This window comes from Falco cherrug, chromosome 5, assembly GCF_023634085.1.
Source record: "Falco cherrug isolate bFalChe1 chromosome 5, bFalChe1.pri, whole genome shotgun sequence".
NCBI classification, from domain to species: domain Eukaryota; kingdom Metazoa; phylum Chordata; class Aves; order Falconiformes; family Falconidae; genus Falco; species Falco cherrug.
The window spans coordinates 30,506,568-30,531,365 of NC_073701.1; the positions used below are offsets into that span (position 1 = coordinate 30,506,568).

A 24,798-nucleotide genomic window follows, 5' to 3' on the forward strand; every position below is an offset into this window, starting at 1 on the left:
CCTAGCATCCTCACATAAGCACAAAAAAAAATCCTACTCTCACCACCTTGCCTCTCCTTAACTGTCCCTACATACTGGCTGTTGCAACAGTCAAACTAGTAGGCTGCAACAGGCTTTTACCATTGGGTCAAGTTCTACCGTCCATGCTGTTTCTTCTTCATCCAGAGGCCAGACCACACTGCTCCTCCTCCATCCAGCCACCTCTCCCACCATCCTCAGGGCTATTTAACTACTTAGCAGAAACGAGCTACAGCTGCACATCATCCATGTCAATCAACCCACTGCCTTCCAGGCAAGGCCACAGCTGCATAATATCAATTCTAATCAACCCACTGCCTTCATTCCTCTACACTATAATTTGATATGAAAATATTACCTTTTTTTCTTTTTTTGAGAAAAACCTTTTAAACAGATTTCAGTTGTTGATGGTGACTTTACCACCTGACATTCCTGTCAGGCTCATACTGGAGCTGTGGCCATGGCACACCATGACCAGGTCTGTGGTCCTCAGGAGATGGGAGGAATAGACAAACCCCTGGAGGAAAATTGGGCCTGAAGCAAAACTGCAGAAAAGTCAGAGGAGCTGACACACAGTGTTCAGCAGCCCTGGAGAAGCTTTTGATTTGCTGCTTTCAGGCTTAAGACCCCAAACTACATGGGGTAAAATGATGGTTCTGCTGGTGTGAGTGTCAAACCGGCTGCTGCAGTGGGGTCAGGTTTTCATCCATGACGAAACACCATGAGGATCTACTTGTGACCTACAGGGGAAAAAGAGGGAGTCTTTTCTTCTGTACCTCCCTCTAGTTTGAGCTTCTCAAGCCCTTTAAGGTTTTCTTTGCTCCTCTCGGTGCTTGCGCAGTGCAAGGGGGCATCTGGCCATCAGCCGCAAAGGCCTCATTCACTCTACCACAATGGGCAGTTTATTTCTTGGTAGGAAGCAGAATGCATGTCATTCCCCTGTTTCCTGAGTGCCGCACGCTACAGATGAACTCAAATTGTTTGGCTAGATACCAATACAATAAGTTGAAAAGGTCAAAAGCGCATTCACCAACTGCTGCTCTTGAAAGATACTGTCCTCACAGGGCTGTCTGGGGGAGAGAATGGCCGCCACTGTCCTGGGCCCCAAGGACAATTTGTTTTAGGCCTCCAAAGCCCCATTTCACAAACAGACCACATATTGTACCCTCCGCTCGGTGAGGCGCTGGGAGGTGGGGCAGCCTGGAGCTGCCAGTTCAGTTGACTCGGGCTGGGAGGTTTTTGACAGGCAGCAGGCGCAGGGGGCTGCCAGCCCCTTTTGGCCCTGTCACCGAGAGCAGTGTGGTGACATGGGGCTGGCACCTGGAGCCCAGGGCCCTGCGGCTGCTCTGCGTAGCCACTTGCAGAGGCGGAGAGTGGCTGTTAAACCTCCCCTGTCAAAGGCTCAGCTCAGGCATGCTTAGGTGCTGCTTTACTTGCACCTTGCACTGGTATGTTGGGGTGTTGTACCCTTTCTTTGTGTAGATTCACCCCAGGAAATGGGGTCCTGGGCCCTGACTGGGCTTTCTACATCTTGCAGAGACTGCGATAACAGGACATCTCTTCAGTGGCCATTATCCCCTGCTTCCCTCCCCCACCCACAAGTCTTCATCCCTGGCCCAGCATCCCTCTCCTGGAGATGCCAGACTTGTCTGCGAGATCACACAGGTACCTCAACCATATCCTTTTTTTTTTTTTTTTTTTGGCCAGTTGACTTTCATGCTGTAACAGCTCTCCAACCTGGCTTAGTAAGCAGCTGCACAAACAGCACTGCCCAGAAATGGCAGGAACGATGGGCTGGGAACCAAGAGACAGGCTGCAGGGAGGGCACGACATGCTTAAGGCAGTGGGAGCAGCAATGCCTCCCAAAGCATTGCCACAATCTAAGAGAAAATAGGAAGGGGAAAAGAAAAAAGAAGATAGGGAGAAAGAAGCTTGTGGAGAGAGTCACCTCCTTTCTTAGACCTGAGATAAGCAGAACAGCTTCTCACAGAGTGTGAAGCTGGTTTACTGTTTCTTTGAGGGGTGGCTGTGGCTCAGCAACACGCAAGAGCCAAGCTGTTACCTCTTTGTGCCAAAGCTTCAGGACCTCACAGCAGAGAAGCTGAAGGGAGAACCCTTCTGGTGACTGTTTTCAAAGCAAGAATTCAGCAGCATACATCCACCTCCTGGAGAAACATGCTCTCATATGCTGTGTCTTGCTACTAAGTCCCTGATTTCAAAATATTTACAGTGGCTGTTACTGGAGTTGCTTTACAAATCTCTATTTCATTCTAGTCCGACTGCTCCATCTAGTGTCTAATCTTCATAGTGTCACATTGTTCAAAACTTTTTTGTATCCTCAGTATTGCCAGCTCTTGCAATTGCATCAGGTTTCTCACAGCGGTCAATGCTTTATTTAAAGCTCAAAGTTCTCAAGAAAAACGGTTACCTGAGAAAGGAAACCAGGGGCTTTGGGGGGTTAATTGTTTAATTTGAGCAGTTTTCAATCCCCCTTTTTTAGTAGAGATTGAAATCTTGACAATGTATGCTCTCAAAAGACAGCTAACAAAAGTTCTGTATTTTTTTCAATGGGACTTCATGATTTCTGAGCTATTTTTTATCGATAGAACCTAACTCCTAAACTAACTGGTTTTGGAATGTCTGGGCTGTCAGATGTTTGAGGCTGGGTACACACTTGAACATTGGTCTCTTCTGCCTTCCCTATTTTACGGCTGGTAGGAATCAGCTGAGCCCGTGGCTTGAGTTTAAACATGCCTTTGCTGAATTCATCCCATTATCCGTTGCAGTTGCAAAGAACTTGCAGCAGGTTGGTGCTTCCCTACTTCTCCTCAGGTTTATGACCTGCAGAGAGGTTGAGTCTCTCCTATGTGGACACATCCTATCATACAACTACATATCTTCTGGTCTCCTTCTGTGTTGGTAGAGGAGGGGTAGCTGTTCACCCTGCATTTATTTCAAAGCAGCGTACTAGACCACTTCTAATATACTTCTTAGCAAGTATTAACAATTCAGGATGGATTTTGCCTTGAGGACTAAGGGTAGCATTAGTTGTAATACCTGATGGAGATCACAGGGGTACAGTAGTGCCATATCCCTTGAAGTCAGCAGAAGTCACTCTGAATTTCTTGGGTTTTTTCTTAAAACCTCCACTTCTGGGGGTGAAAGACCTCAGCTTCCGTTATTTGAATATTCAAGTTAACTGTATCTCTATCACTCCCATTAGAGAAAGAAGTCTCCAGACATGTTCTCAGAGCTCAAAAAACAAGTTAGAACTAGGTCCATTTTGTGTACATCATGATTTTTGAATGACAGGGGTTAGAGATACAGGTATCGGTTTACAACTGAGGCAATGACAGACACAGGAGACGATTGCCCACCTCCCTGCCTGCCTTACCGCACAGTGCTGGATCCCAGCCTTCGCTTGCTCACAGAGGCCGTGAAGCAGCTCCAGCCTCTTCTCCAGGTTATTCCAGTTATGCCATCCTGACTGAGCATCTTCTGCACTGCAGCTGCCCCACACAGCAGGATCAAACCAGCCTGGTGTTACACTATGTTGGCAGTCTTGTAGACATCACTGCCAAGAGAATTTAGTCCCCTCGGAGACTTTAATGGCCTGATCATTGGAAAAGTTGTGTTTTCATAGCTGCAAGGGGGAGCTTTCAGTGGGGATAGATATGTTCTGGGACTGTTATGGGCTACTACTTCCCGTGGCATTCATATGCCCTTCTGTTTACATGTTACTAAATACTCCTGTATATGGCTGCTAAAATTAAGTACAGCTGTGAAATCCATCTGCAGCTTGTTTTCGTGACTGTTGTTGTTAAGTAAGTTTGGCTTCACCAGGAGATCCCACATTGCTACCAGATGAAGAACTATTACAGTGCTGCTAATCAATCTTTAGTGAGAACTTGTGTTCTCCCAACTTGAAATACACAAGGATTTACTTGCACATTCCTGACACACACACACAAAAAAAAAAAAAAGTGACATGTTCTTTTTGCCATGGGCTAGTTGAGGGCTTCCTGAAGGAGAATGCTTTCAGAAACACAAGTAGAAACCCAGTGCCCCATTTTCGCAGGTTGGGGGAAATTAGGATGTTATGGCGACGTCGTCAGCCATGGTTTCCTAAGGTAAAGGCAAAGGCAGTCATCTGGTTCAGCTTTACTGTCCAAGGGCCTGCTTCTCAGCTGAAGACAGACCTTCCTCATCTTCTCCTTCACATATGCTAGGGTATTCCTCACATGACAAGCTCACCGAGGCAAAGGGACCCAGAGCTGGCCTCTGCCAGCAAACAGCTCCAGAGGAAAGCTGGCGCTGGAGTATCCCCTGGGTCCATCACTCTGCACTTCTCCTCCAACCTCGAATTTTAGTACAAAGCATTCAGCACAATCTAGCCACAAAACATGGAGCAAAAAGCATATGTGACAACATGTTGCACTGTGCAAGCACCTAGCGAGAGGGCATGTCTCTCTTTAAACTCATGTTGGTTTACTAGATCAAGGAGTCCTGCTCTCCTGGCCCTGGAAAGAGGAGAGCTCAGACCAAGGACATGGACTTGGGACAGTGAGTTCAGGTATAGTAAAATGATTGCAGCTGTGCATATCCATACTATGATGACAAAAACAAGTCTCTTGGCAGAGGCATGCCTGGGCGGTTCACCTATCGCTGCAGGCACCTCCAACACACCCCCTGGCCAAAGTGACTGCTCGCTTCTCCTCATTTGGAAACAACCCAAAACACTGCAGAGCCAATACCTTCCCAAGGGACAAAAAGATAACAGTTACTTTGAACTTCTGTTGAATAAAGTAAGCTCCTAAACAGAAAAAGAGCACAGTCATTTTGGCTGGCTCTGAAAATGCAGGGTCTCATGTAGCACAGCCTGTTACTCCCATCCAGACCTCCCATGGAGCAGCAATTTGGTCCCACAGAGCAGTAACTTACTCTGGAAGCCAGAGTACTACTCAGTGCAAATTGATGGGATTGTTTTTGAGCTAGAACCCTACACACTATAAGTAAGCCACTGATGCTGGACCTTGTACTGAAGTCCTGCTCTGTATTTGAGAAGGTCGCAACAGTGAAGAGAAGATGGAAGGCTCCTCTCTGAGAATGATTTGAGCAAACTTGTAATATATACCAACTTTATGTTTGCCATATACTGCAGCTGATAGGTCTCCTACTACTTGTAAATCCATCAGGAAAAGAACTTCAGAGGAGATTATTCACAAATTCATGTGGAAAAATTTCAATCATAACTGAGTGCTATCCTTTTTACATATTGAAAGTTTAGTTCTGATATTTGTAATGATGAATTTAACTTTGGAAATGACAGCATTTGAGGGGGGGACAAATTTTTTTCCCCACTTTTTTTGTTTCAAAATGAACTTTGCTGTTGTTTAAAAAAAGTGATGCCTGTTTCAATAGGCTTCTATCACTACAGAGAAAAATAAACATTCCCATCAAGTGTAACACTTGGGTTAACCCAAAATGTTCTGCTTTGCTTCTTTGGTTTTGATAAAAAACCTGGAAGATTTCTGTCTTTTTCTGACCTGAACTTACACTCTGTAACTTTTTTATGTGTCCAGTGAATCAAAACCCCCCACAATTCCACAATGACTATTCTGTCTTCTTGATTTTAAGCATGATATTTTACATATGTGTAATGTTCTCTCTCAGACCAAGGTATTTACTCGAGTTTTGGCTTCCCAGCTATCATCTTCTGTAATAGCATGAGACAAGCAAACAGCATATGCCTGCACCAAGCACTGCCTTAGTGTACAGTGGGTCCTATTAAAATGAAGTTGGCGTAAAGACTCTGCTGGTGGGTTTATGCTGTCTCTACAGCCACCCTCAAGCCTGCAGTCAGGACAGAGGTGTTGCCCAAGCAGAACTCATAAGGAAGCTGTACGCTTACTAGAACAGATAAAGATTATGGACAAATAGGCTTTTCAAGAGCAAAAAAATTTGGTTTGATAAGCAGAAATTGAATCTTTACCACGTTCCAATAAACACACAGAGCAGCTAGTGTGGAAGCAAAATGGATTCATTTTTAACAACCTGCTTATTGCTGGGCATAATTGAGCTGCCATTACATTACAATACATGTCAGAGCGTGATTATGGCCCTGCAGAAACTGCCTTTCCACAGGGAAGGTGGAGAAGGGACTGCAGAGACTGTAATGTCAGCAGTGGCATAAGGCACCCTGAGTACAGAGCAGTCCAGAAAGGGCAGATAGATGCAGCCAGGCAAGGATTTGCAAAACAGAGCAGGGACAAGAGCCAGGGGTCAGAAGAGCTTAAGAGCCTGCTGAGGTCTGGTGTTTGGGGGTGTATTCCTGAGTGCTGCTTATTTGTGTGTGAAGCTGGGAAAGAACTCTCCTCCTACCCGAAGTGGACATTGAACCCTTCCATAGACATAGTATGGGTTTGCTTTTAGAGGCAGAAATGCTTTCAGCTTAAAGAGTCATGTAGCTTTTCTTTAAATATGTGCCTGTCCTTCTGAGGGTCCAGTCCTTCTTCCATACAGACTGCTTGCTCTTTTTGGACATTGTGCACTGGCCCATCACCGAAATGTATTAGAATATAAACCAAAAGTAAACATAAGAAAAAAGTGAATATAATCAAGTACATTTTAGACATAAAGACAGCAGATAGAAGGAGCTGAGTACATAAAGGAGACTGCTCAGAAAAAAAGCCTTCAAGCTACACAGGAAAAACAGCAGTTGTCACTGTAGCCACATATCTGTGTGCAACTGGGACATGAACAGAAAAGAGTTTGGGTCTTGGAGCAAAAAACAAATATGCAAGCATGCAGCACTCTGACAACTGCATGAGCAACCCTGAGGGATATCTGAGTAGGACAAACATTAATGTTTCCCCAAAACACATTGAAATCCTCTTAAACTTGGTGTCTCAGTTACAGGATGTAATTCTGTGCCGTGAGCTCTCTCTTGGTAGCTACTGGCTTGTGCACTCACCTACCTGGATATGCGGCTCTCCTACCTTCAGTCCATCCTGGCCCACAGTGGGGACTTCATTTATCATGAATGTCATCATGAATTACTCAGTTCATCTGTGCTGAGTTTGGCCACTACTTCCCTCCCTAGGAAGTCTGCTTCCTAGGTGAGTCTAGATTACATCTGGACTGGGGAGCAGCTGTAGTGCTTGGTGAATGAGCAGTCCTGGACCTCCTGTTATCCAGATGCAGGGTGAGGCTGGAGCACAGCGCAGCTCCCTTTGGGCTCTTGTTTCCCATGGAGATCAAACCATGTTGGGGGGTAATTCCTAGCCAAGTTTCACCCCAGGACAGAAGTAGGGTGTGGGCAGGATGTGAATCTGGGAGTGAGGAACTGCTCTGCCCAGGCACAGACACAAGAGTGACTGAATAGCCCTCCCGGAGTAACAGAATTTTTTTTCTCCAGTTCTTAAAGCAAGGAAGGGATGAATCTCCCCAGGTCCACACAGACACCTCCTTTACAGAAAGGCAGCCTGGCTGCTGATGGCATCATGAGATCTCTCCTTTCTTTAGGCTTCCCTTCAATTCCCTATTTCTCAGTCTGACTCTTGCTTCCACGTTTTCTTCCCTGTTTTGAGAGAGGATTTATTTTCAAGACTTTCACATTTTCAGCTCGCTCACCCCTCCTCCTCTCCCCTTCATCTCCAGCATAGTTTTATAGGTTGGCTAGAGAGGCAAAAACCTCAAAGCCAGTGCTGGAGGCACCGTCCCTTGATCACTCCAAAGCACAAGCTGGGAGGAGGAAAGGGTTGAGCTGTGCTCTCTGCCTGCATTCCCACATGCAACTGCCCAGAGAGACCCCAACAGCCTGGGCATCCCCCAGCCTCATCAAGGATCAGAGGGGCTCCAAACACCCCAAGGTCTGGCCCTCATGGGAGTTGACAGCTGCAGGGCCGTTCCACTCCAGGGAACAATCTGATCATATTTTGTGGTTTTTGTGTTTTTCTTTTTCCTATTTCATGTGGTTGTGTGAGGCAATAATGGCCAGAGCAGCTGTCCCCACATCTCCTCCCTGTGCCGCCCCTCTGAGACAAACTTAGTGCATTTCCCTGGGTCAGTACCAAGCCAGCAACAGAAACCCTGGGGACAAGCTGAGAGGTCTCCCTGCCCAGAGAAGCCCACCAACAGAGAGTCTGAACTAACTCCTGTAGGTAACCTGCATCTCTCAGTTGATTTTATTGAGCAGTAAGGGGTACAAGAAGAAAAATTCCTCATGAGGTCTTCCTCCTTGTCCCCACTCTTCACCTACATATCACCACCTTCCCCATCTCTGCTGCAGATGTCACTGAGCACAAAGTCTGTGTCTCTGAGGCACCATGGTTATGGGCCAGGTGGGGAAAGGTGGAGGTTATCGCATCATGCATGTGTGTGTCCTACACCACTTTACACGGGGCAAAGTCCTTTGTGCTGAGTTAGAACAGCCCAAGGTCTGCTCTGGTTTACACACCCCAACACTCATGAATTCACTAGTGACAGCTCTAAGGAACTGAAGCTGCAGGTCAGGCTTGTACTATTACATCCCTTTCCTCCAGACACCCATCCATTTCCCTACTACATTGCCGACAGCATGCAAAACTGATATAAGTACACCTATGCCAGGTCCCTTGTCAAGCCTTCGTGCTGGGGGAGACCGCATGTTTGCACAGAAAGAATTGGCTTCATTGAGAGGAGAAACCACCCAGCCACCAGTGCAGACATGGGCCAGCTAAGCCCCATCCCCTCATTTGCCGTCAGGGTAACTGGAGAAAACCATGACTGAGCCTGTCTAGTTTAGGTACCTGCTTTCAGGTAATAAAAGTCACATCCAAGAAGTGGCGGTTACTCTCCTTCCTATACTAGTTCCCCTGCAGATTTTCCTTTACAGCTGATAGCAACTTGGTTAGTAAACAGCAACATATTTAACCAGAAAATATCAACAGACTCCCTAATTCACTTACAAACATGCACGCCACTGACATACAGACATTTTGCAGGACTGCATTACAGTGGTCAGTTCACAGATTTAAACTAGCTCTGCTGCCGTTGGTATGAATTTCCCTTCATCTTAATGAATCAAATATGTCCTGTAACTCATAACCATTTTTCATTTGTAGTAATAGCACACAAACTTTTCATTTCCTAGTCAGTTCAATTTACTAATGGAAAGTATGCAGGCCACAACTTTTTACAGCGTTCTATAGAAAAAGCTGCTTTCAGGCACAACTATTATATGATGATGTTCTAAAAAAGAAAAAAAAACATGTCACAAACCCAATATAACAGCGTATTTACTTGGGAGCATAGAGTACCCAGTTGTTTGTGTTGCAACACAACCACCCTGAATTGCAAGGATTTTGTGCTTTTTAAACAGGATCCACGACATCTGGGAAATATTTCTGCAAGAATGAATAGGCACACAATGTCCTGAAAGGTAAAAAGGTCCTTGCTTTCCCAAAAGTTTTTCAAATTAGTCAACAAATTGCTGAGTCCCTTTTTGGTGTAAATAAAGTGCTGTCATTTTGATGCTGTTGTGTAGGTACCCTCTAACCCCTCTGCAGAAGTACCACTGGTAGGAGATGGTGGGCTTATTTGTATCAGATTTACTGAGGTGTACAGGGGCTAAGAGGGTGATAGCTGCCCCCAACAGAAATGTTTCATGCAACATGTGCACTATGAGTCACATAGCTTATGCAGGTTATATTTGCCTTTCTATACATTATACACATATACATCTACATACTCAGATGTCAGTCTCAGGTTATGGCCCAACTCACTTCTACCTCTCACTTGAGCAGTTACAGTGGAGTATTTCCTTCCTAAATGGAGAAAATGCATTTTTTTTCCACCTCATATCAGTTAAAAGTAGAGGTTTTAATTTAAAAGTTTGAAAACAAATTTTAACTATAGAAGACTACTTCTGCTCCAAGACTTTAAAGGATTTTAATCCCAGAAAAGAAATGCGTGCTGCTTTCCCCCATTATGGCAATGAAATTGAATCACAAACATGACCACAAATACCCTAAGCAAATGTTGCTGCAGTGCAAAACTGTAAAGACCTGGTCACGTCTCCTGAAGGAAAATATTTACCTCAAATGTGCGCAGAACTTTAGCCAATGCCCCAACTTCTTCTTTCAGAGAGAAAATCAAAGAAATCACACCATTTTTATTTGAGGACTCTTCAATGTACATAGATTCCTGAAAGAAAAGAAAGCAAACAACAAAAAAATTTACATTCACCATAGGAGTCAGTTTTGCTTTGCTCCACTTACCTTTTACAAGGCATCAGCCATGTAAAGAGAGTATAAAGTTGCTTTAAGTAGGAATCAAGGCAACTGTTGCTGTCAGAAATCAGAGTAGGGTAGTCAAAAACGACATGACAATGGTCTAGTATCATCTCTGCCTTGCTTCACCTCTCAAGTGTATCAGGCTCAGGGGTGACTGGAAACATTTCTGCACTTCGGTTTCAGCTGCAGTGCAAAGACCTTCCCTCAGGCTTCTCTTCATTAACACTCAGGATTAAGCAGAGCTGTGTAGATGAGCTCTGTGCAGAGATGCAGGTGAGGATCTGTTTCCCTTCAGTTCTGCTTGTACCTTCCAGGTAGCCCCAGGTAAGGTGGTATTCATAAAAGGGATATGAAAGTTGGTGTAAAAACAAAATAATACCACAGCAAACGAACAAACCCACCCCACAAATTTAAAAAAAAAAGGGGGGGGAGGGGTGGGAATATTGGAGCAAACATTTAGATCTTCCCTAAATCCCACAGTGAGTAAAGACTCAGAGCAAGATGTGTTTTCATTTCTGTTTGTTCCCTTTCTCTTATTGATTTTCTGCTCTGCAAATTCCAGAAGGCATTTTCCAGTATTCCCAAGCAAGAAGAATGGTTATTTTAATTATTTTCGTGGTTCTCATTACCAGAATGTAATTCTTAGTATGTGTCAGTACATGTGTTTCTTTTCACAAAACGCCTGTTAAGTAGGGAAGAGCTATTTCACCACTTCAGAAACAGGAAACAGCCCTGGAGTGGGGCCAGATTTTCAAAATTATCTGGGTACCTGACGCAGCACTTACATGCTTGCTGAGATTTCCAGAATCATTTAAATGTTCTGATGTCAGAGTAAATTTGATGCACAACCATCACAAACTTTTGGAAGTCACATTAATGCCTTATTTTCTGGGTTTTTTTTAACATCTACTGGCCTCGGGCAAATTGCTCCTGGTTGGTGTTTCACAGATCACACCAGACATCTGCAACACAGTCAGGTACGAGTCCAGGGTCAAAACTTGACTCAAGGTATCCATTCATTTTTTCTTCATGAAGATCTGTATTTTTAGTCAGAGCCTGTCCTCATTACAGTTATTGCTTAATTTAACATACAAGTCAAAGTCGCTGATCCCAAATATTGTCCTTAAAAAGACAGCCTTTGTAGCAGATAAATTAATAAGCAAATGCAGCTGCCCTGAAGCCATAAAGTTCTTGGTGGAATTACATTTTCTGAAGCAGCATTATAAGGAACTGCCACCTTCTGCAAGATAAATAATTGCCAATTCTTCAGGCTGTCTTTGGGGTCCTGCTAACCTCAGAAGAGACTAACACCAGATTTTTCTATCTGGCTTTATTACTAGAGGTTGCAAAAGTTATCCAAATGTTTTCCACCTTTATAGGGAACCCCTAGCGCAAGCTGTAGTAGAGGTACTGTGGTTTTGGGGTGGGGGTTTTTTTGGTAGTTTTTTTTTTCCACCAGTGGAACTAATGACTGTGCTACTTCCCACAACATCTCTGTACCTCCCAAATCCTCACACAGCCCAAAAGCCAGCCCAGCTCTTATATGGTGGAGACCAATAAGAAAAGCAGTCAGGAGCCATGTGGCAGCTGGTGTAAATTAAACCCATTCACACCTCAAGCAACCACAAGGGAAAACAATGACAGCAGCCTGTCAAAAGGCAAACCAAATGTTAGTAGTCCAGACATTTTATGGTAGTGTAACCCAAACTGTTATTTGCAATACCATCCATGCATTGCTTTGCCCTTCTGTTTTCCCCCACCACAACCAAAACTAATCTCAAGGACAGAACTGTGCTACATCAAGGTCTGCCTGACAGACTGAGAATTTGGTTTTCATGGTCTGCACTGAAACTGATTTAAAAGTCATGCAGTTATGTATTTAAAATACTCTTGCCAAGGCATGTTGTGAGGACCAACTTCTATGGCAGGTTGACTTGAATCTGCATGACAAAGGAAGAATTTGTGGTTTGGAGACCTGCAGGGGATATAATGCATGGTTCAAGTCCTGCAAGGTAATTCTAATGTTAATTGATCTCTTTATACCATGAGATTACCCCAAATTACTTACAAACCTACTTTCCAACCCCAATAGATTCTTACTGGTCACTAGCCTTGATGTGTTGACATCAGCCACTTTTGATCTGTCCTCACTCATTTTCCCACTCTTGTAAATTGATTTTTGTTGGTGCTTAAAAGTAAGACGCAGTGCAGTAGGGAGTAGGCACTAATCCTGCAAACCGAGCGATACTTGCTTAACTTCTTGTACATCTGCATATGTACTCAGTTCACTGGAACATCTCTGTATAAATTTCAGTTCATGCCTGAGTCTGTCCGCAGAGATGACAGCTTTCATTGCAAGGGGAAAGAAGAGCGAAATGATTGTTTTCCTGGTACCCAGTCCTCAGCAGTATATATGAAGGCAATATGCATCAATACACACTGGAGACAATATACATCAACATATACACTGGAGATAATATCACATCATCACAATACACATCAACATACACACAACCACTCACATTTGTTGCTGAGCTTTTTCTAGTACCTGTGCATAGTTCTGTTGATCACAGTTTATTCATTCTGAATTCTAATTCTAATTACTTGGTTTGCAACACAGAGAGGAATTGCAACACTGAGGTAGTTCTACTGTTCTGTTACTACGGTGATTCTGATTAAGAGTTGAACAAATTGTTTCATTGTCATTGAAACATTGCCTATATGATATGTATATGTGATTTACAAATGTGGTGTGAAATAAATTAAGCTCTAATTTTCTTCCAAGTCTTTTTTTTTTTTTTTCCCCAGAAGGTAGAATAATAACCAGTTAATGAATATGAACATCCATCCCTGGATCTAGTACAATATTAAAGATAGATTATGTATAGGTACAAAGATGGGTTTACCTGAGCACAATGCAAATCTGCATCTTTAACCACTTCACACACAGACTGATATTGCCTTTCTGACACGTGACAGTATTGGAGGTCAATAACACAGACCTGTCAGCCTTCTAATCCACTCCTCAGCTGGTTAGATAAAGCCCTGGAGAGTGAATTCCAGCACTATTGAAGCCAGAGTAAGATCTTCTTGCAGTTTCAGTGAGAGAAAATTTTAACCTCTGTGTTGTAAATTCCAGATTTATAAGGTACACAAAATAGTAGGGGAAAAAAAAAAGGACTTGGGGAGGTATTTCAAATGAAGTAAGATTTCTAAGTTACTTCTGAAAATAGAACTAGTTTCCAGGACAGATTTCTTAAGGCATTTAGATGCTCAGCTCCCATAGATGTCATTAGGAGCAAGCAATTACACAACTTGCAAAAGTAGCAAGGTGAGACCCTAGAGAATTATGGGAGTTCAGCCTCAGCACACAAAGCAGTAGGAAACCAGGCTTTCTCCGCTGCTCCGCTCTTAGAAAGGCCTGCAGTACCTGAAGCTCATTTTTGCACATCTTCTGCAGCTTGTCTCTGGCTTCATCAGCATCGCATAGGACAGGTACATACAGAATTTGGTCCTAATAATTAACCATTCTGGCCTCAGGTTACATCATTTGCCCCTGCAGTAAGTACAGTGCCTGTAATCAAAAGGCACGGGCTCCAGGACTTTCCTGTATTTCCCAAAGCAAAGGTTACGAAGACAGTCAGTAAACATTAAAAAAGATGGATGTCAGAGCTCCAGAATTTAACAAACAGCTCCCCCAGAAGAGTACATTAAGTTCAGCTGCCTTCCCTTAACAGAAGGAAGACAGCTTGCTTTTATCACATAGGTTTAACACCTCTGATTAGCTGCTGGTCTTTGCTGCTGCTGCTGCTGCCGCTGCCGCTGCTACCCTTTGCCATATACGCAAGGATACTGTTGCAGTGTTAATTTCATTCTCACTGCACTTTTGTAAGCACAATTAATAACAGAGAAGTATGCTGTCTGCCAAGAGGGAGAACGGCAGCACCTAGGCACCACAAAGCACTGAGACAGGCATGTTTCCTCCCATCCTGGGTTACACAGCCTCTCAGAGAGTGGGGGACAAGATCGGCAAGCGTGGCGGAGGGCAGGAGGGAGGCAGCAAGCACAGACCCCATCACTTACCTGGAAAGGGTCGCCATTTGTTTTGCAGTGCTGTGCATCCATGTTGCGGAGACAGTGACACCCACGCAGGGAGGACCCTTCACTGCTGCAGGTGAAGCCTTCTGACCCTACTAGAGTGGCCAGAGCACGGTGCAAAGCTATTTAAAGTGGAGCAAGTGAGGCAAAGCCATCCCCTTCCCCCCCTTCCCCAGCTCCCTCCCCTGGACACCCTGCCAAGGGGGCGTTCTCCCTACACGCCCCCACCCACGCCTGGCACATGGACAAGCCGCTCCACACTAGCCAGCCCCTGCGGATCCCACCCCAGCACACAGTGGCTCACCAACATATTGTTTCTATCTGCGCCCAACGTAGATGAGCAGCATGCTTTGAATTAACAGCCTTCCTCCTCCTGATCAACACCAGCCGCTGTTTTCATTTTTGCACGTCAACATGTCGTCTTCAGCTCAGCCTCCCCCCTTGTCCATTCCCATCGCTGGATGCCTGTTCAGCGTCAGGTGGGTTTTGCCTCAGGGCTCACTCCACGTGACCAGAGATCAGATGTTCCCTAGGATCTGATCTGATCTTTGGATGCCAAACACAAGCCAGTGAAGGCTGTGGCACAGCCTTTTGCCTTCAATAGGGCCTTTTGGGCTGCATCCAAGAGGTCAGAGAGCAGGTGACATCTCTCCACACACCAGACATTGGAGAGAGAGACCCAGTGTAAAGGAAGTGTGAGACAGGAGTTAGCTACGTGAACCTCACACCGTGATATGAGTCTGGACATGGAGAAAGGGAAGAAGGTAAAGGAAGAAAAGGAGCAGGGAAGAATAAATCCGAGCTAGAGGGCAGGAGGATGCAAAAGAACTACAGAAGATGTATGTGTGCTTGTATATTGTGTCAGCTATGGAGAGCTACAAGGGAAACAGGGTGGGGGACATACAAGATTTCGGAAAGGGTTGGTAAAGGATTGGTATAAAAGAGCTCAGATTCAGTTTAGAAAGAGTCACCAAAGGGTTTGAGGGAATAAAGGAAAGCTGTAGCCCAATACTAGAGGGCAGGTGTGAAAAAAAAAGGTCAAGTATCTATCTTGCTATGTGGAAAGATGAAGTCTACTGCGATAAACTACATCAAGGCAAGTAATCTTGCTAAATTTTTGTGATTATGATAAATTCTGTGAAATAGAGAAAACATTTCTTTATAGTTATTTTAGCCTTGAGGGAAGCTCTACTGCCTGCACCAGTGCAAACTCAGATTGGTAGATATTAACAAAGACTTACTATGAATTACTGGTACACATGAAATCCAATTGCTGCTAAATCTGATCAGACTTATAGTAGGGAGACTGAGTTGGAACCACTTTCAGGGATCTCAGCCTGAACCCATGTTCAACCCGTGACTGTGGAGTCCAGGCTCACTGAAATTATCAACTGTATACTGTGCATCTGAAGTAACTCGGTGCTTTGGGCACAAATACAGAACTTTTTTGGAAGAGTTGCTTATTTGTGCATCCAGTGGCTGCACACAAGGGTAGAAAGTTATTTTCTGAAGTGATTGGCAAGCTGGTAGTACAAGCTGGCAGGTCAAGGTAGGCAGCCAAATGCAATGCACACATAACACACTGGGCCCTGCTGACACTATGGCAAGGAGACATGGAGCAGTAGCGGAAAAGGAAATTAAGCTTAGTAATAGCAGAATAAAAACTAGTGGCTTTGAATGGCTCAGCCAATAAGTTCACTACTGTAGGCAGTATTTTGTGCTCTATGTTTGTGCAGCACCAGGCACAGTCCTATCCATGATAGGGACATTAAAGGCCACATTGCAAAAACAACCAGGGAGATAATGTTGGTGACATCACTGATTATAGTTCTGTGCAGGACAAGACAGTGACAATAAAGCCTCCACAGCTACTGGTCTTATTTACTTTCCCCATACACCATGCCTCTCTACCTGGTATATTTTTCAACTAGATTTTAGATAATTTAAATATATGCTACAGCTGGCCAAAATAACAGTGGCATCAAAAAGTATTTTTTCTGTCATTTGTTTGTGCCTTCCTCTTTCTTTTTTCCTTTTCTTTTCTTTAACCTTTGATCTATCTCTTTTCCTTCTCTGGCTTTTACAAGCATTAGCATTTTTTTTCCTTTCTTCCATCCCTTTCCTTATGCGTTACACCCTCTGTTCACTCTATCCTGACAGTAATGGCAAGGCAAAGTGAAGTATTGGGTATGCAAAATGTTGCTCATGCCAAATCCTCGTAATTATCTACCTCCTCCTGCCCCTTTCTCATTAATATTGCAACTTTCTCTCTTACTCTTATTTGCTACATAATGTAATAATATCACCAGTGTATTGCCAGCTGTTCGCTGTTTCATCAGCTAGGGCTGTCAGAAGTTGCCTGGTAGCACTGGCTGGGGGAAGTAAAGCTCCTCCTTGCCAAGTGGAATTCCCAAATTCTCTTGTACTAGAGCAAAGCTGTTTGTGTCTATGTGTGTGTGTCTGTCCAGTGCCATTACAATATGAACACACAATTGCATCAGTACTGGTTACCTTGGACCATTTCAGAGTCAAAACTGCCGGAGCTTCCCAGTCCTCTTCAAAGTACTAGTTCAGCATACCAGGCACGGGTTTGTCCCTCTGCAGTGACATTGATAACTGGAATTTCCTACTCGGGTTTCAAGTTGCCCCATGTGAGTTGTTCCCCAGCCCCTGAGTGAGCACCTGAACTTTGGGTCTACTAGTCCTGCTCTGAGCTCTGGTTGCAGGACTGCGCAGCCCCACTGCTTTCAACCATATGCTGGTATGCACTAATGTCCCATGTTGCCTCCATCTAAAAACGCCTTTTCGCCCTCAGAAACACACACGCATGCACCACGGATCCATTCCTGGCTGTGCTGCTCAGCCACAGCTAAGAAGGCTCTTTGCACTGAAAGTTGGCAGGTTCCCCTGGCCGGCGTGATGCAAGTTCAAAGGGCCACGGACTTTGGCTGCATTTCAGGCTGCTCTTTCCTGCCCCTGCCTTCAGCCAGTATTTGCAGAGCTGCAGCTTCTGGTTTGGGCAGGGATGCCCCTTCCCGTGCAAGGACACTGTGACTCCCCTTGGCCTGCAGCTCCCTCCCTTCCCTGCTGGTTCGGGGTGTCCCGGTGGATTTGAGAGAGCAGTAAGCAACCGAGGGAGCATTCCTAGTAAAACCAGGAGCTCCCGAAAATTTCTCAGATGAGGATTCATGAGTAGCTCGGGGTGTAGGGGTGTGGATGCGTACGGCATAGGGGGGTCCCCCTTATCCCTATTGTGTATGGATTTACCAGAGGTCTCCGGGTGCTGCAGGCACCCCCCATCCCGTCCCCAGAGGGTTTCCCCCGCCTCCTGCCCTCCGCAGCGCGGCGTGCCCGGGAGGTGGCACTGTGTCCTCACGGCAGCGCCCGCCGAAGCCAGGAGCTGGGCAGGGGGAACACCCGGCTGCCCCCGCCGCCTGCCCCGGGGGGGGTCCGCCTCCCAGGCTGCGGGCAGGTATCACCCAAGCCCCTCGCCCACCCCTCCTGCCAGAGGACTGCGGCTTCGGAGGCGCCGGGAAAACACCATCCCCCAAGCCTCCGAAATGCAGCTCTCCGAAAAGTGGCGGGGGGCAGCCCGGTGTGATTTATCCCCCGGGGCTGTGACGGACGCGGGACGCGTGGCCGCACAATGGGGCCCACCCGGCGGGGCCGGCGGGCGAAGGGCCCCGCTCCGCGGGCGCGCAGGGCCGGGGGCGCCGCGCACGCCGGTGCCGGTGGGCGGCAGCGCCCGGCGGGGCCCGGGGCAGCGGAGGGGCGAGCGGGCCGGGGCTGGGCCGGGGGGCGACTGCCGCGGCTGCTGCTTTTTTTCTCTTCCCCCCTCCCCCCACCCCTTTTTTGCAGCCCTATATGCAAACTGTCACTTTAGGTTAGCACAAGGCCTGATGTAGCTCATTAGCATGAGCTGTATCTAATATGCTTAAACCCTCTAATTATTTATTATGCCCTAATTGGCAGCCCACGAAATGTCTGCAAAGTGATGAGTGTTCATCCCAAGACGCCGTTCGAGAAGAATTCAGCAGTGTCGCTGGTCAAACGTCATTTTTAATTCTTCATTGGGGCACAGGCTTTATTCCTCTTCGGGGACGGCACAACGGTAGCAGAACTCGTCCCACTCGCTGTCCCGGGAACTAGCCTCCCGCCACCCTGGGCGGGACGGGCAACAATTATTCACGAACACGGTTTAAACGCTCAAAGTCTTTCTTTCTGTAAAGGGACGCTTAGGAAGAGATGTTAAAGTTTATCAAGTACGCCAAAGTGTAGGCAGATGCTCCTTGAAAATTACTTACCCGAAGGAACAGCCATCAGGGGAAAATCGCTTTCTGAAAGTAGCAAAGTTTGGAAAATTATGTTCACAAAGAAACTGTTTCAAAATAAGTTTACCTCTCTGAGGTCGCCTGTCGCCCCCCCAGCCCCACCCCCCCTTGCCTTTTTTCTTTTTTTTCTCTTCCGAGTCTGTATTATGTTTCTTCAGGTTGCGCCAACTATTTATTTATCTTTATTCTTTCTCTCTTTCTTTTCATTCATTATCCTCTCTCTCCCCCCCCCATCGCCCCCCCTTTTTTTTTTTTATTTTCCTTCCTTGTGTGTGTGGCTTCTCGGTCTGATCTGTAGCTTGTTACCACCCACTGCACGCTCTCTCCTGCAGCCGAGGTGTTTCTATACAAACTTCAGCGTCCAGTTGTCATATTAATTATTACACTGAGTAATGACTGAAATAGTCAAAATAAGGGGAGACTCAAGAGAGCTTTTTCTTGCTGCTCAAAGATTCAGCAAAGAAGCCTTGCAACAAAGCACTAATTGGTCCCCAGAAATACTCTGACAAGGCATGGAAGATAGGTTTCATAAAGCCCAGCAATTGTGAAGGGGGAAAAGATCCTTGAATAGACCCCACGCTTCTTTTCTAAACTCTCTTGCTGAGCAAAAAATGGACTGCTTCTTGAATACTGGACTGATCTTGAATGCTATACCCAGCAGAGAAAAAAATGCACCATTTATTGTAAGTTTTTTTTCCAGCTATTCATGTGTTCTATGTGGAGAATAAGCTGGTTTTGTTTACCATGAAAGACCTTTTACTTTATTTTCACTCTTGGGGGGGGGAAGCTGGAAAAGGGAGGGGGAGGGCGAGGGGAGGGAGAGAAACACATGTGCCCAAATCCAGACGAGCTGCCTACTGTAACAAAATGGAGTGTAACAAATCCTACAGAAGTCCCGAATGTATCGATTCTTTGAAGATCTATATAGATTAACGACTTTCGTTCTGCTTTTCCAAGACAGCATTTAATCATAACGTAAATGGCCTTTAAAAAAAGAAAAGGGGTGGGGCTGGGGGGGGGAAGGCATACCAAAGTTGGGTTTTTTTTGAAAAAAAAAAAAAAAAAAGGCAAGGACTTCAAAAGACCTCATGAGTGTGGCTACAATTTAGGCACACAAAAAAGCCACTATAAAATAATGACAGTTCAAGATTTAAAAAAAAAAAGGGGGGGGGGTGGGGGGGGGGGGAGAAAAAAGAAAAAAACCCAATGAAAAGGGCAAGGGCTATTTATCATTATGTTAGAATTAAGAATTTCGAAGTGCAGGTGCAGGGCTGTGCATACAAGTGGGTGGAGGCAGGGGACCTTGAAACAGTATTTATTATCTATAAATCTGGCAGCCCCAGGCCCCTTACCCTGAGCAGCGAGCAGACAGGGGAACTGGCAAGATTGGCATTACCTCGGAGAATGCAAGGGGTGAGTTTGTTCCCCAGCAGCAGTGGATGGCAAGGGAGGTGCTGGGCTCTGCCCTCCCTCCTCACCCCCCAACCACCACCCCCCCCCCCCGGGTGCCGGAGCCAGGGAAGCCAAGCCGGGACAGAGCCACGGAGGCAAAATTACATGCAAGTTACACTTGGTGACCTCTGGGCCTCACGTCTTTTGCCTTTTTAAAAGCCCTCTGAGACTGGAAAAGGAAGAACCCAGAAACTCCAGCCTCATTTTGCCATTTTGCAGAAAAAGGGAAGGAATTTCCACATCAGTTCTGGTAGTGTGCTGCTCCAGAAGAATTACTCTGTTTAAATACATATATAGTTTACAGGACTGCAATTATTTTGGTATTACTGTTGCTGCTTCCCAAAGCACCAGGATGCGAATCACAGGGCTGGTTCGTTACTGTTCTGTCACCCCAGCAATGTCACAACATGGAGCTGATGATGCAACAACTATTTTCAGTGCAGAGAATTCTGACATCAGAAAAGGGATGTTGAATAAACCATTCAGAAGACTTGGAACTGAAGAGGGAGAGCTCCCTATACAGAAAATAAGCACAAATGTTTTATCCTGCTTGGGTCTGGCTGTCCTGCCCAAGAGACAAGGCAATCATTTAGTATGTTTCACATGTGATGAGACAATAGGCTAAAAATCAGAAAGAAAACTCAGTGACCACTGAAGAGGGACCTGAAATAAATGTGACAGAGGTTAGACCAGACAGAACTGCTTCACCTTTTTCATCATGTGCATTAAAAGCTGCCATGTTAAAAATTGCTAAAAGACTAGTTAGCAGGTGCACATTAAGGCTCTGCCATATGACGATGCTGCTTATCACTGTTCAAACTCATGTGTCCAGCCAGGGTCAGGGATCCAGTGGCAGATGAGAAGTGATCTCTACAGCTCCAGGCTGCAGTAATTGAGGCCAGCAGCAAAGCAGGGCCTGTTTTTGCACTCACTTCCCCTGAAACCTGAACAGGAACGGTGCAGGTCCCCTCTTCCCATGCTTTAGTGCTTGTGCGAGCACCAAGGATGAATGCTGATTGCCAGGGACTTCCTAGAGCCATAATGTTGCCCACGGCAAGACTGTCATACTGCGGCTCTGCTTCTTTTTTAGGGAGTTAGAGAGCACACACACATGAGTTTTCAGAGTGGAAAAGTGTAGAGAGAAGTGGAGATCAGACAGAGCTGAAGGCAGAAAAATGTGTTAAAGCTTGCACAGCTACATGGCTATGTGAAATGTAGGGGGGGCAGGGTGAGAAGGCCATGCCAGGGTCCCCACTGCTGCTCATTGCCAAGAGCAGGACCACCAGCACGCCCCAGTGCTGAGCCTGGCCATGTCTCCCAGGCTGCCCATGCCCTGCAGCTCCAAGGGTCGGTGTGACCACCAAGCCACACCAGCCTGAAGCTCTCAGCACCTCAGCACTGCTTTTTCCACATTTGGCCCTGAGCCACAAGTGAGGATTCACCTGGCAGCAGCGATCACTTCCCCCGCATCGGTGCCCTGCTTCTGCTTTGCAGGGGTAGCATGGGAGGCAGCAGGGGCTCAGTGAGTTCCCTGGGGACCAGCAAGCAGGCTGCATGACCTGGGGAATGGGCTCTGGCAGCGGAGGAAGAGCTGGCCCCACACCTGCTTGCTCTGCTTAGCACACCCAGGCTTTACGTTGTCCTCTAAAACAGACCTGCTCCCCCGCCGGTGTCGGTGGCCGTACCGCAATGCTCTGACCTGCCACTTTGGAAGCAGCCAAGAGAGATTCAGCCTTTCCCTCCAGACAGGCTCGTCCCCTGGCACTCCGCATGTCAAAGGGGTGCCACAAGTGACCTCTGCCGAGGCTCCGCACGCTGCTGCTCCGAGCAGCGCTCCCCCGAGCACCCGCGCCGGCTCCCCGCGCAGTCCCGCGCTAACAGCGCCGTCAGGCCGCCCGCGGGGCCGGCACGCGCGGCTCCGGCCGCTGGGGGGGAGCGGGCCCGGGGAAGCGGGCCCCGGGCGGCGGGTCGCGGACACGCAGGGAACTCGGGCTCGCAGCACGCGGTGAGCAGAGGACGCTGTACGGGCATCCCAGTGCTTCCCAGGGGACGAGGACGAAATGGCCCCGTCGCCGTGCCGCACACGACGAAGTTTCCCTTCCCGGCTGCCAGCGCACATGCACACCCGCACCCCGGCGCTGGCAAAGGGCGCTTCCCCCGTGGGCACGCACCGGCCTGGTGGCCCCGGCCCCGCGCCGGCACCTGCCGCGCCGCGGCTATCCCCTCTGAATCCCGGCAGGTGACGCCAAGGCCGCCCCCCGGCCCCGCGAGCGCCCCGGCGGCAGCCGGAGCAAAGGAAGCCCCGCACCTCCCGGGGCTGCCCGCATCCGCCCGCACCCCGGCTCCGCCGGCAGCCTCCCGTCCCCCGTCCCCCGCCCGCCGCAACGGCTTCCCGACGCGCACCCCCACCTCCGCGGGGAGCAGGAGGACACGGCAGCAAGCGGCGCCCGGGAACCCCCTTCCCCGGGCAGGGCCACCCCCTCTCCCTTCCGCCCGCACCCCACACCGAGCCGCGACACCCCACCCCCCCAGCCCCCTCCCCGCGGCGGCCCACGCGCGCCGCCTCCAGCCCCGTCGGGCCGCGCCCGCCGCCGCCGCCCCGCCCCGCGCGGCGCCCCGGCGCGGGTGTTTGCTCAGGGCCGGGAGCGCGGCACGCGCCGGGCGCACGCACTTGCAACAACAAACCCGCGAGGGGTGGGGGCGGCGGGCCGGGGGCGGGGGCGCGGGGGGCCGGCGGAGGGGGGGCGGGGGGAGGCGGAGCCGCGCGGCGGTCAGCGCGTGTGCGCCGGGGCCGGCGGGGGGGGTGCGGGGGTGTGTGCGTGTGCGTGTGTGCGTGCGGGGGGCGCGGGGGGCGGCTGTGTGCGCGCCCGCGCCCCCCCTCCCCCGCCACCCCCCGCCGCTGAAAAGGCGGCGGCGCTGCGCGACCCCGCGGCCGGCAAAGCCCGGGAGCGTGGACGGCGCAAGGTGCAGAGTGTGTGTGTGCGTGTGGGAGCGCGGGGGGAGAGAGTGCGTGCGTGTGTGTGTGTGCGTGTGTGTGTCTGTAGGAGACGGGGGGGGCGAGCCCCGTCCGCCCCTTATAAGAGACACAATCCCCAGCCACTTTTTTGCAAAAGGGGCTTTGCAAAGCAGCCTGCGCACACGCGAGCGCCACGAGCCTCCCCGCGGCCGCCGCACGGAGGGCGAGAGGGAGGGGGGCGGGCAGCGCCGCCCGCCATCCCCGGCCGCCCGCCCGCTCCGCCGCCCGCTCCCGCTGGTCGCCGCTGCCGCTCCTCCCTGCCCGCCGCCTCTCGCGCTCTCTCTCTCTCCCTCTCTCTCAAGCGAGCGCGGCAAAATAATTTTTTTACCTCCTTTCCAGTTTTGTTTCGGGTGGTGGGGGGACGGGCACCGGCCGCCGCTCGGGCGCCCCCGCCTCGCAGGACGCCCCCGCGCCCATGGCCAGCGGCAGCCCCGCCAGGATGGCCAGCGGCGCCGGGCAGCCGCCCTTCCTGCAGCCGGCGTGCTTCTTCGCCGCCGCGGGTGGCCGCCGCCGCCGCCGCCCCCGCCGGGGCCGCCGCCCCGGGGCGCCGCCGCCGCAGCTGAGCCCGGCGGGCGGGCACCCCTCGCCGGGCGGGAAGCCCTCGGCGCCGCGGGCCGCCAAGCGGCAGCGCTCGGCCTCGCCGGAGCTGATGCGCTGCAAGCGGCGGCTCAACTTCAGCGGCTTCGGGTACAGCCTGCCGCAGCAGCAGCCGGCGGCCGTGGCGCGGCGCAACGAGCGGGAGCGCAACCGGGTGAAGCTGGTGAACCTGGGCTTCGCCACCCCTGCGGGAGCACGTCCCCAACGGGGCCGCCAACAAGAAGATGAGCAAAGTGGAGACGCTCCGCTCCGCCGTCGAGTACATCCGCGCCCTGCAGCAGCTGCTCGACGAGCACGACGCCGTCAGCGCCGCCTTCCAGGCCGGCGTCCTCTCGCCCACCATCTCGCCCAGCTACTCCCACGACATGAACTCCATGGCGGGCTCCCCCGTCTCCTCCTACTCCTCCGACGAGGGCTCCTACGACCCCGCTCAGCCCCGAGGAGCAGGAGCTGCTCGACTTCACCAGCTGGTTCTGAACGCTGGCGGCCCGCGCGGCAGGTGGGTACGCGCCCGCGGAGGGCCGGGGCGGGGGGGCGGACGGACACGGGGCGGCGTGGGGGTGCAGCCGCGCGGGGGGACCGCAGCCGGGGTGTCCCCGCAGCCGGGGTGTCCCCGCAGCCGGGGTGTCCCCGCAGCCGGGGGCCGCGCGTCCCGCGGTACTTACGAGCGGCTCCGGCAGCCGGGCGCGGCGCTGCTCCCGGCGCGGCTCTGATCTGCTCTCTCTTTTATTGTTACAGGACAGTTGCAAAAGGGAAAAAAAACAAAGCAAAACACAAATATATCACAGACAGAAAGACAGACACAAATCCACTCAGAAAAAGAACCTGTTGCGTTTCCCTCTCCGCCGCCGTCGGAGGGCGGTGCGGGCACGTCTCCCGGCGGGCGGGCACAGCGCTGCGCGGCCGCGGGGGCGGTCGGGGCGGCCGCCCCCAGCCCCGGAGCCCGGCCGGCCCTTGCACTGCGCCGCGGCCGCCCAGGACTGCGCCCCGGCGGAGCGGGTGGCCGCGGGGG

General features: G+C 49.5%; 2 protein-coding genes across 3 annotated transcripts in view; one reads left to right on the forward strand and one right to left on the reverse strand.

The window, feature by feature from the left end:
* Positions 1-14,863, reverse strand: part of PAH (phenylalanine hydroxylase) — a 42,809-nt gene extending 27,946 nt beyond the window's left edge. Inside the window, exons 1-3 of one of the 2 annotated variants that reach the window (XM_005435049.3) lie at positions 14,695-14,863; positions 14,376-14,512; positions 10,096-10,203 (exon numbers count right to left, since the gene is read on the reverse strand). In XM_005435049.3, coding sequence (XP_005435106.1) covers positions 10,096-10,203; positions 14,376-14,417 — 150 coding nt within the window. In that variant the 5' untranslated portion in view covers positions 14,418-14,512; positions 14,695-14,863. The remainder of the gene's footprint in view (positions 1-10,095; positions 10,204-14,375; positions 14,513-14,694) is intronic. The other variant, XM_027799420.2, reaches the window with a different exon arrangement.
* Positions 14,864-22,987: 8,124 nt separating this feature from the next.
* On the forward strand, positions 22,988-24,539 carry ASCL1 (achaete-scute family bHLH transcription factor 1). Its single transcript, XM_055712864.1, is given in 4 exon segments — positions 22,988-23,970; positions 23,972-24,211; positions 24,213-24,285; positions 24,525-24,539. Coding segments are annotated over 3 exon segments (657 nt in total). The 5' UTR covers positions 22,988-23,604; the 3' UTR covers positions 24,264-24,285; positions 24,525-24,539.
* The last annotated feature ends 259 nt before the right edge of the window (positions 24,540-24,798 follow it).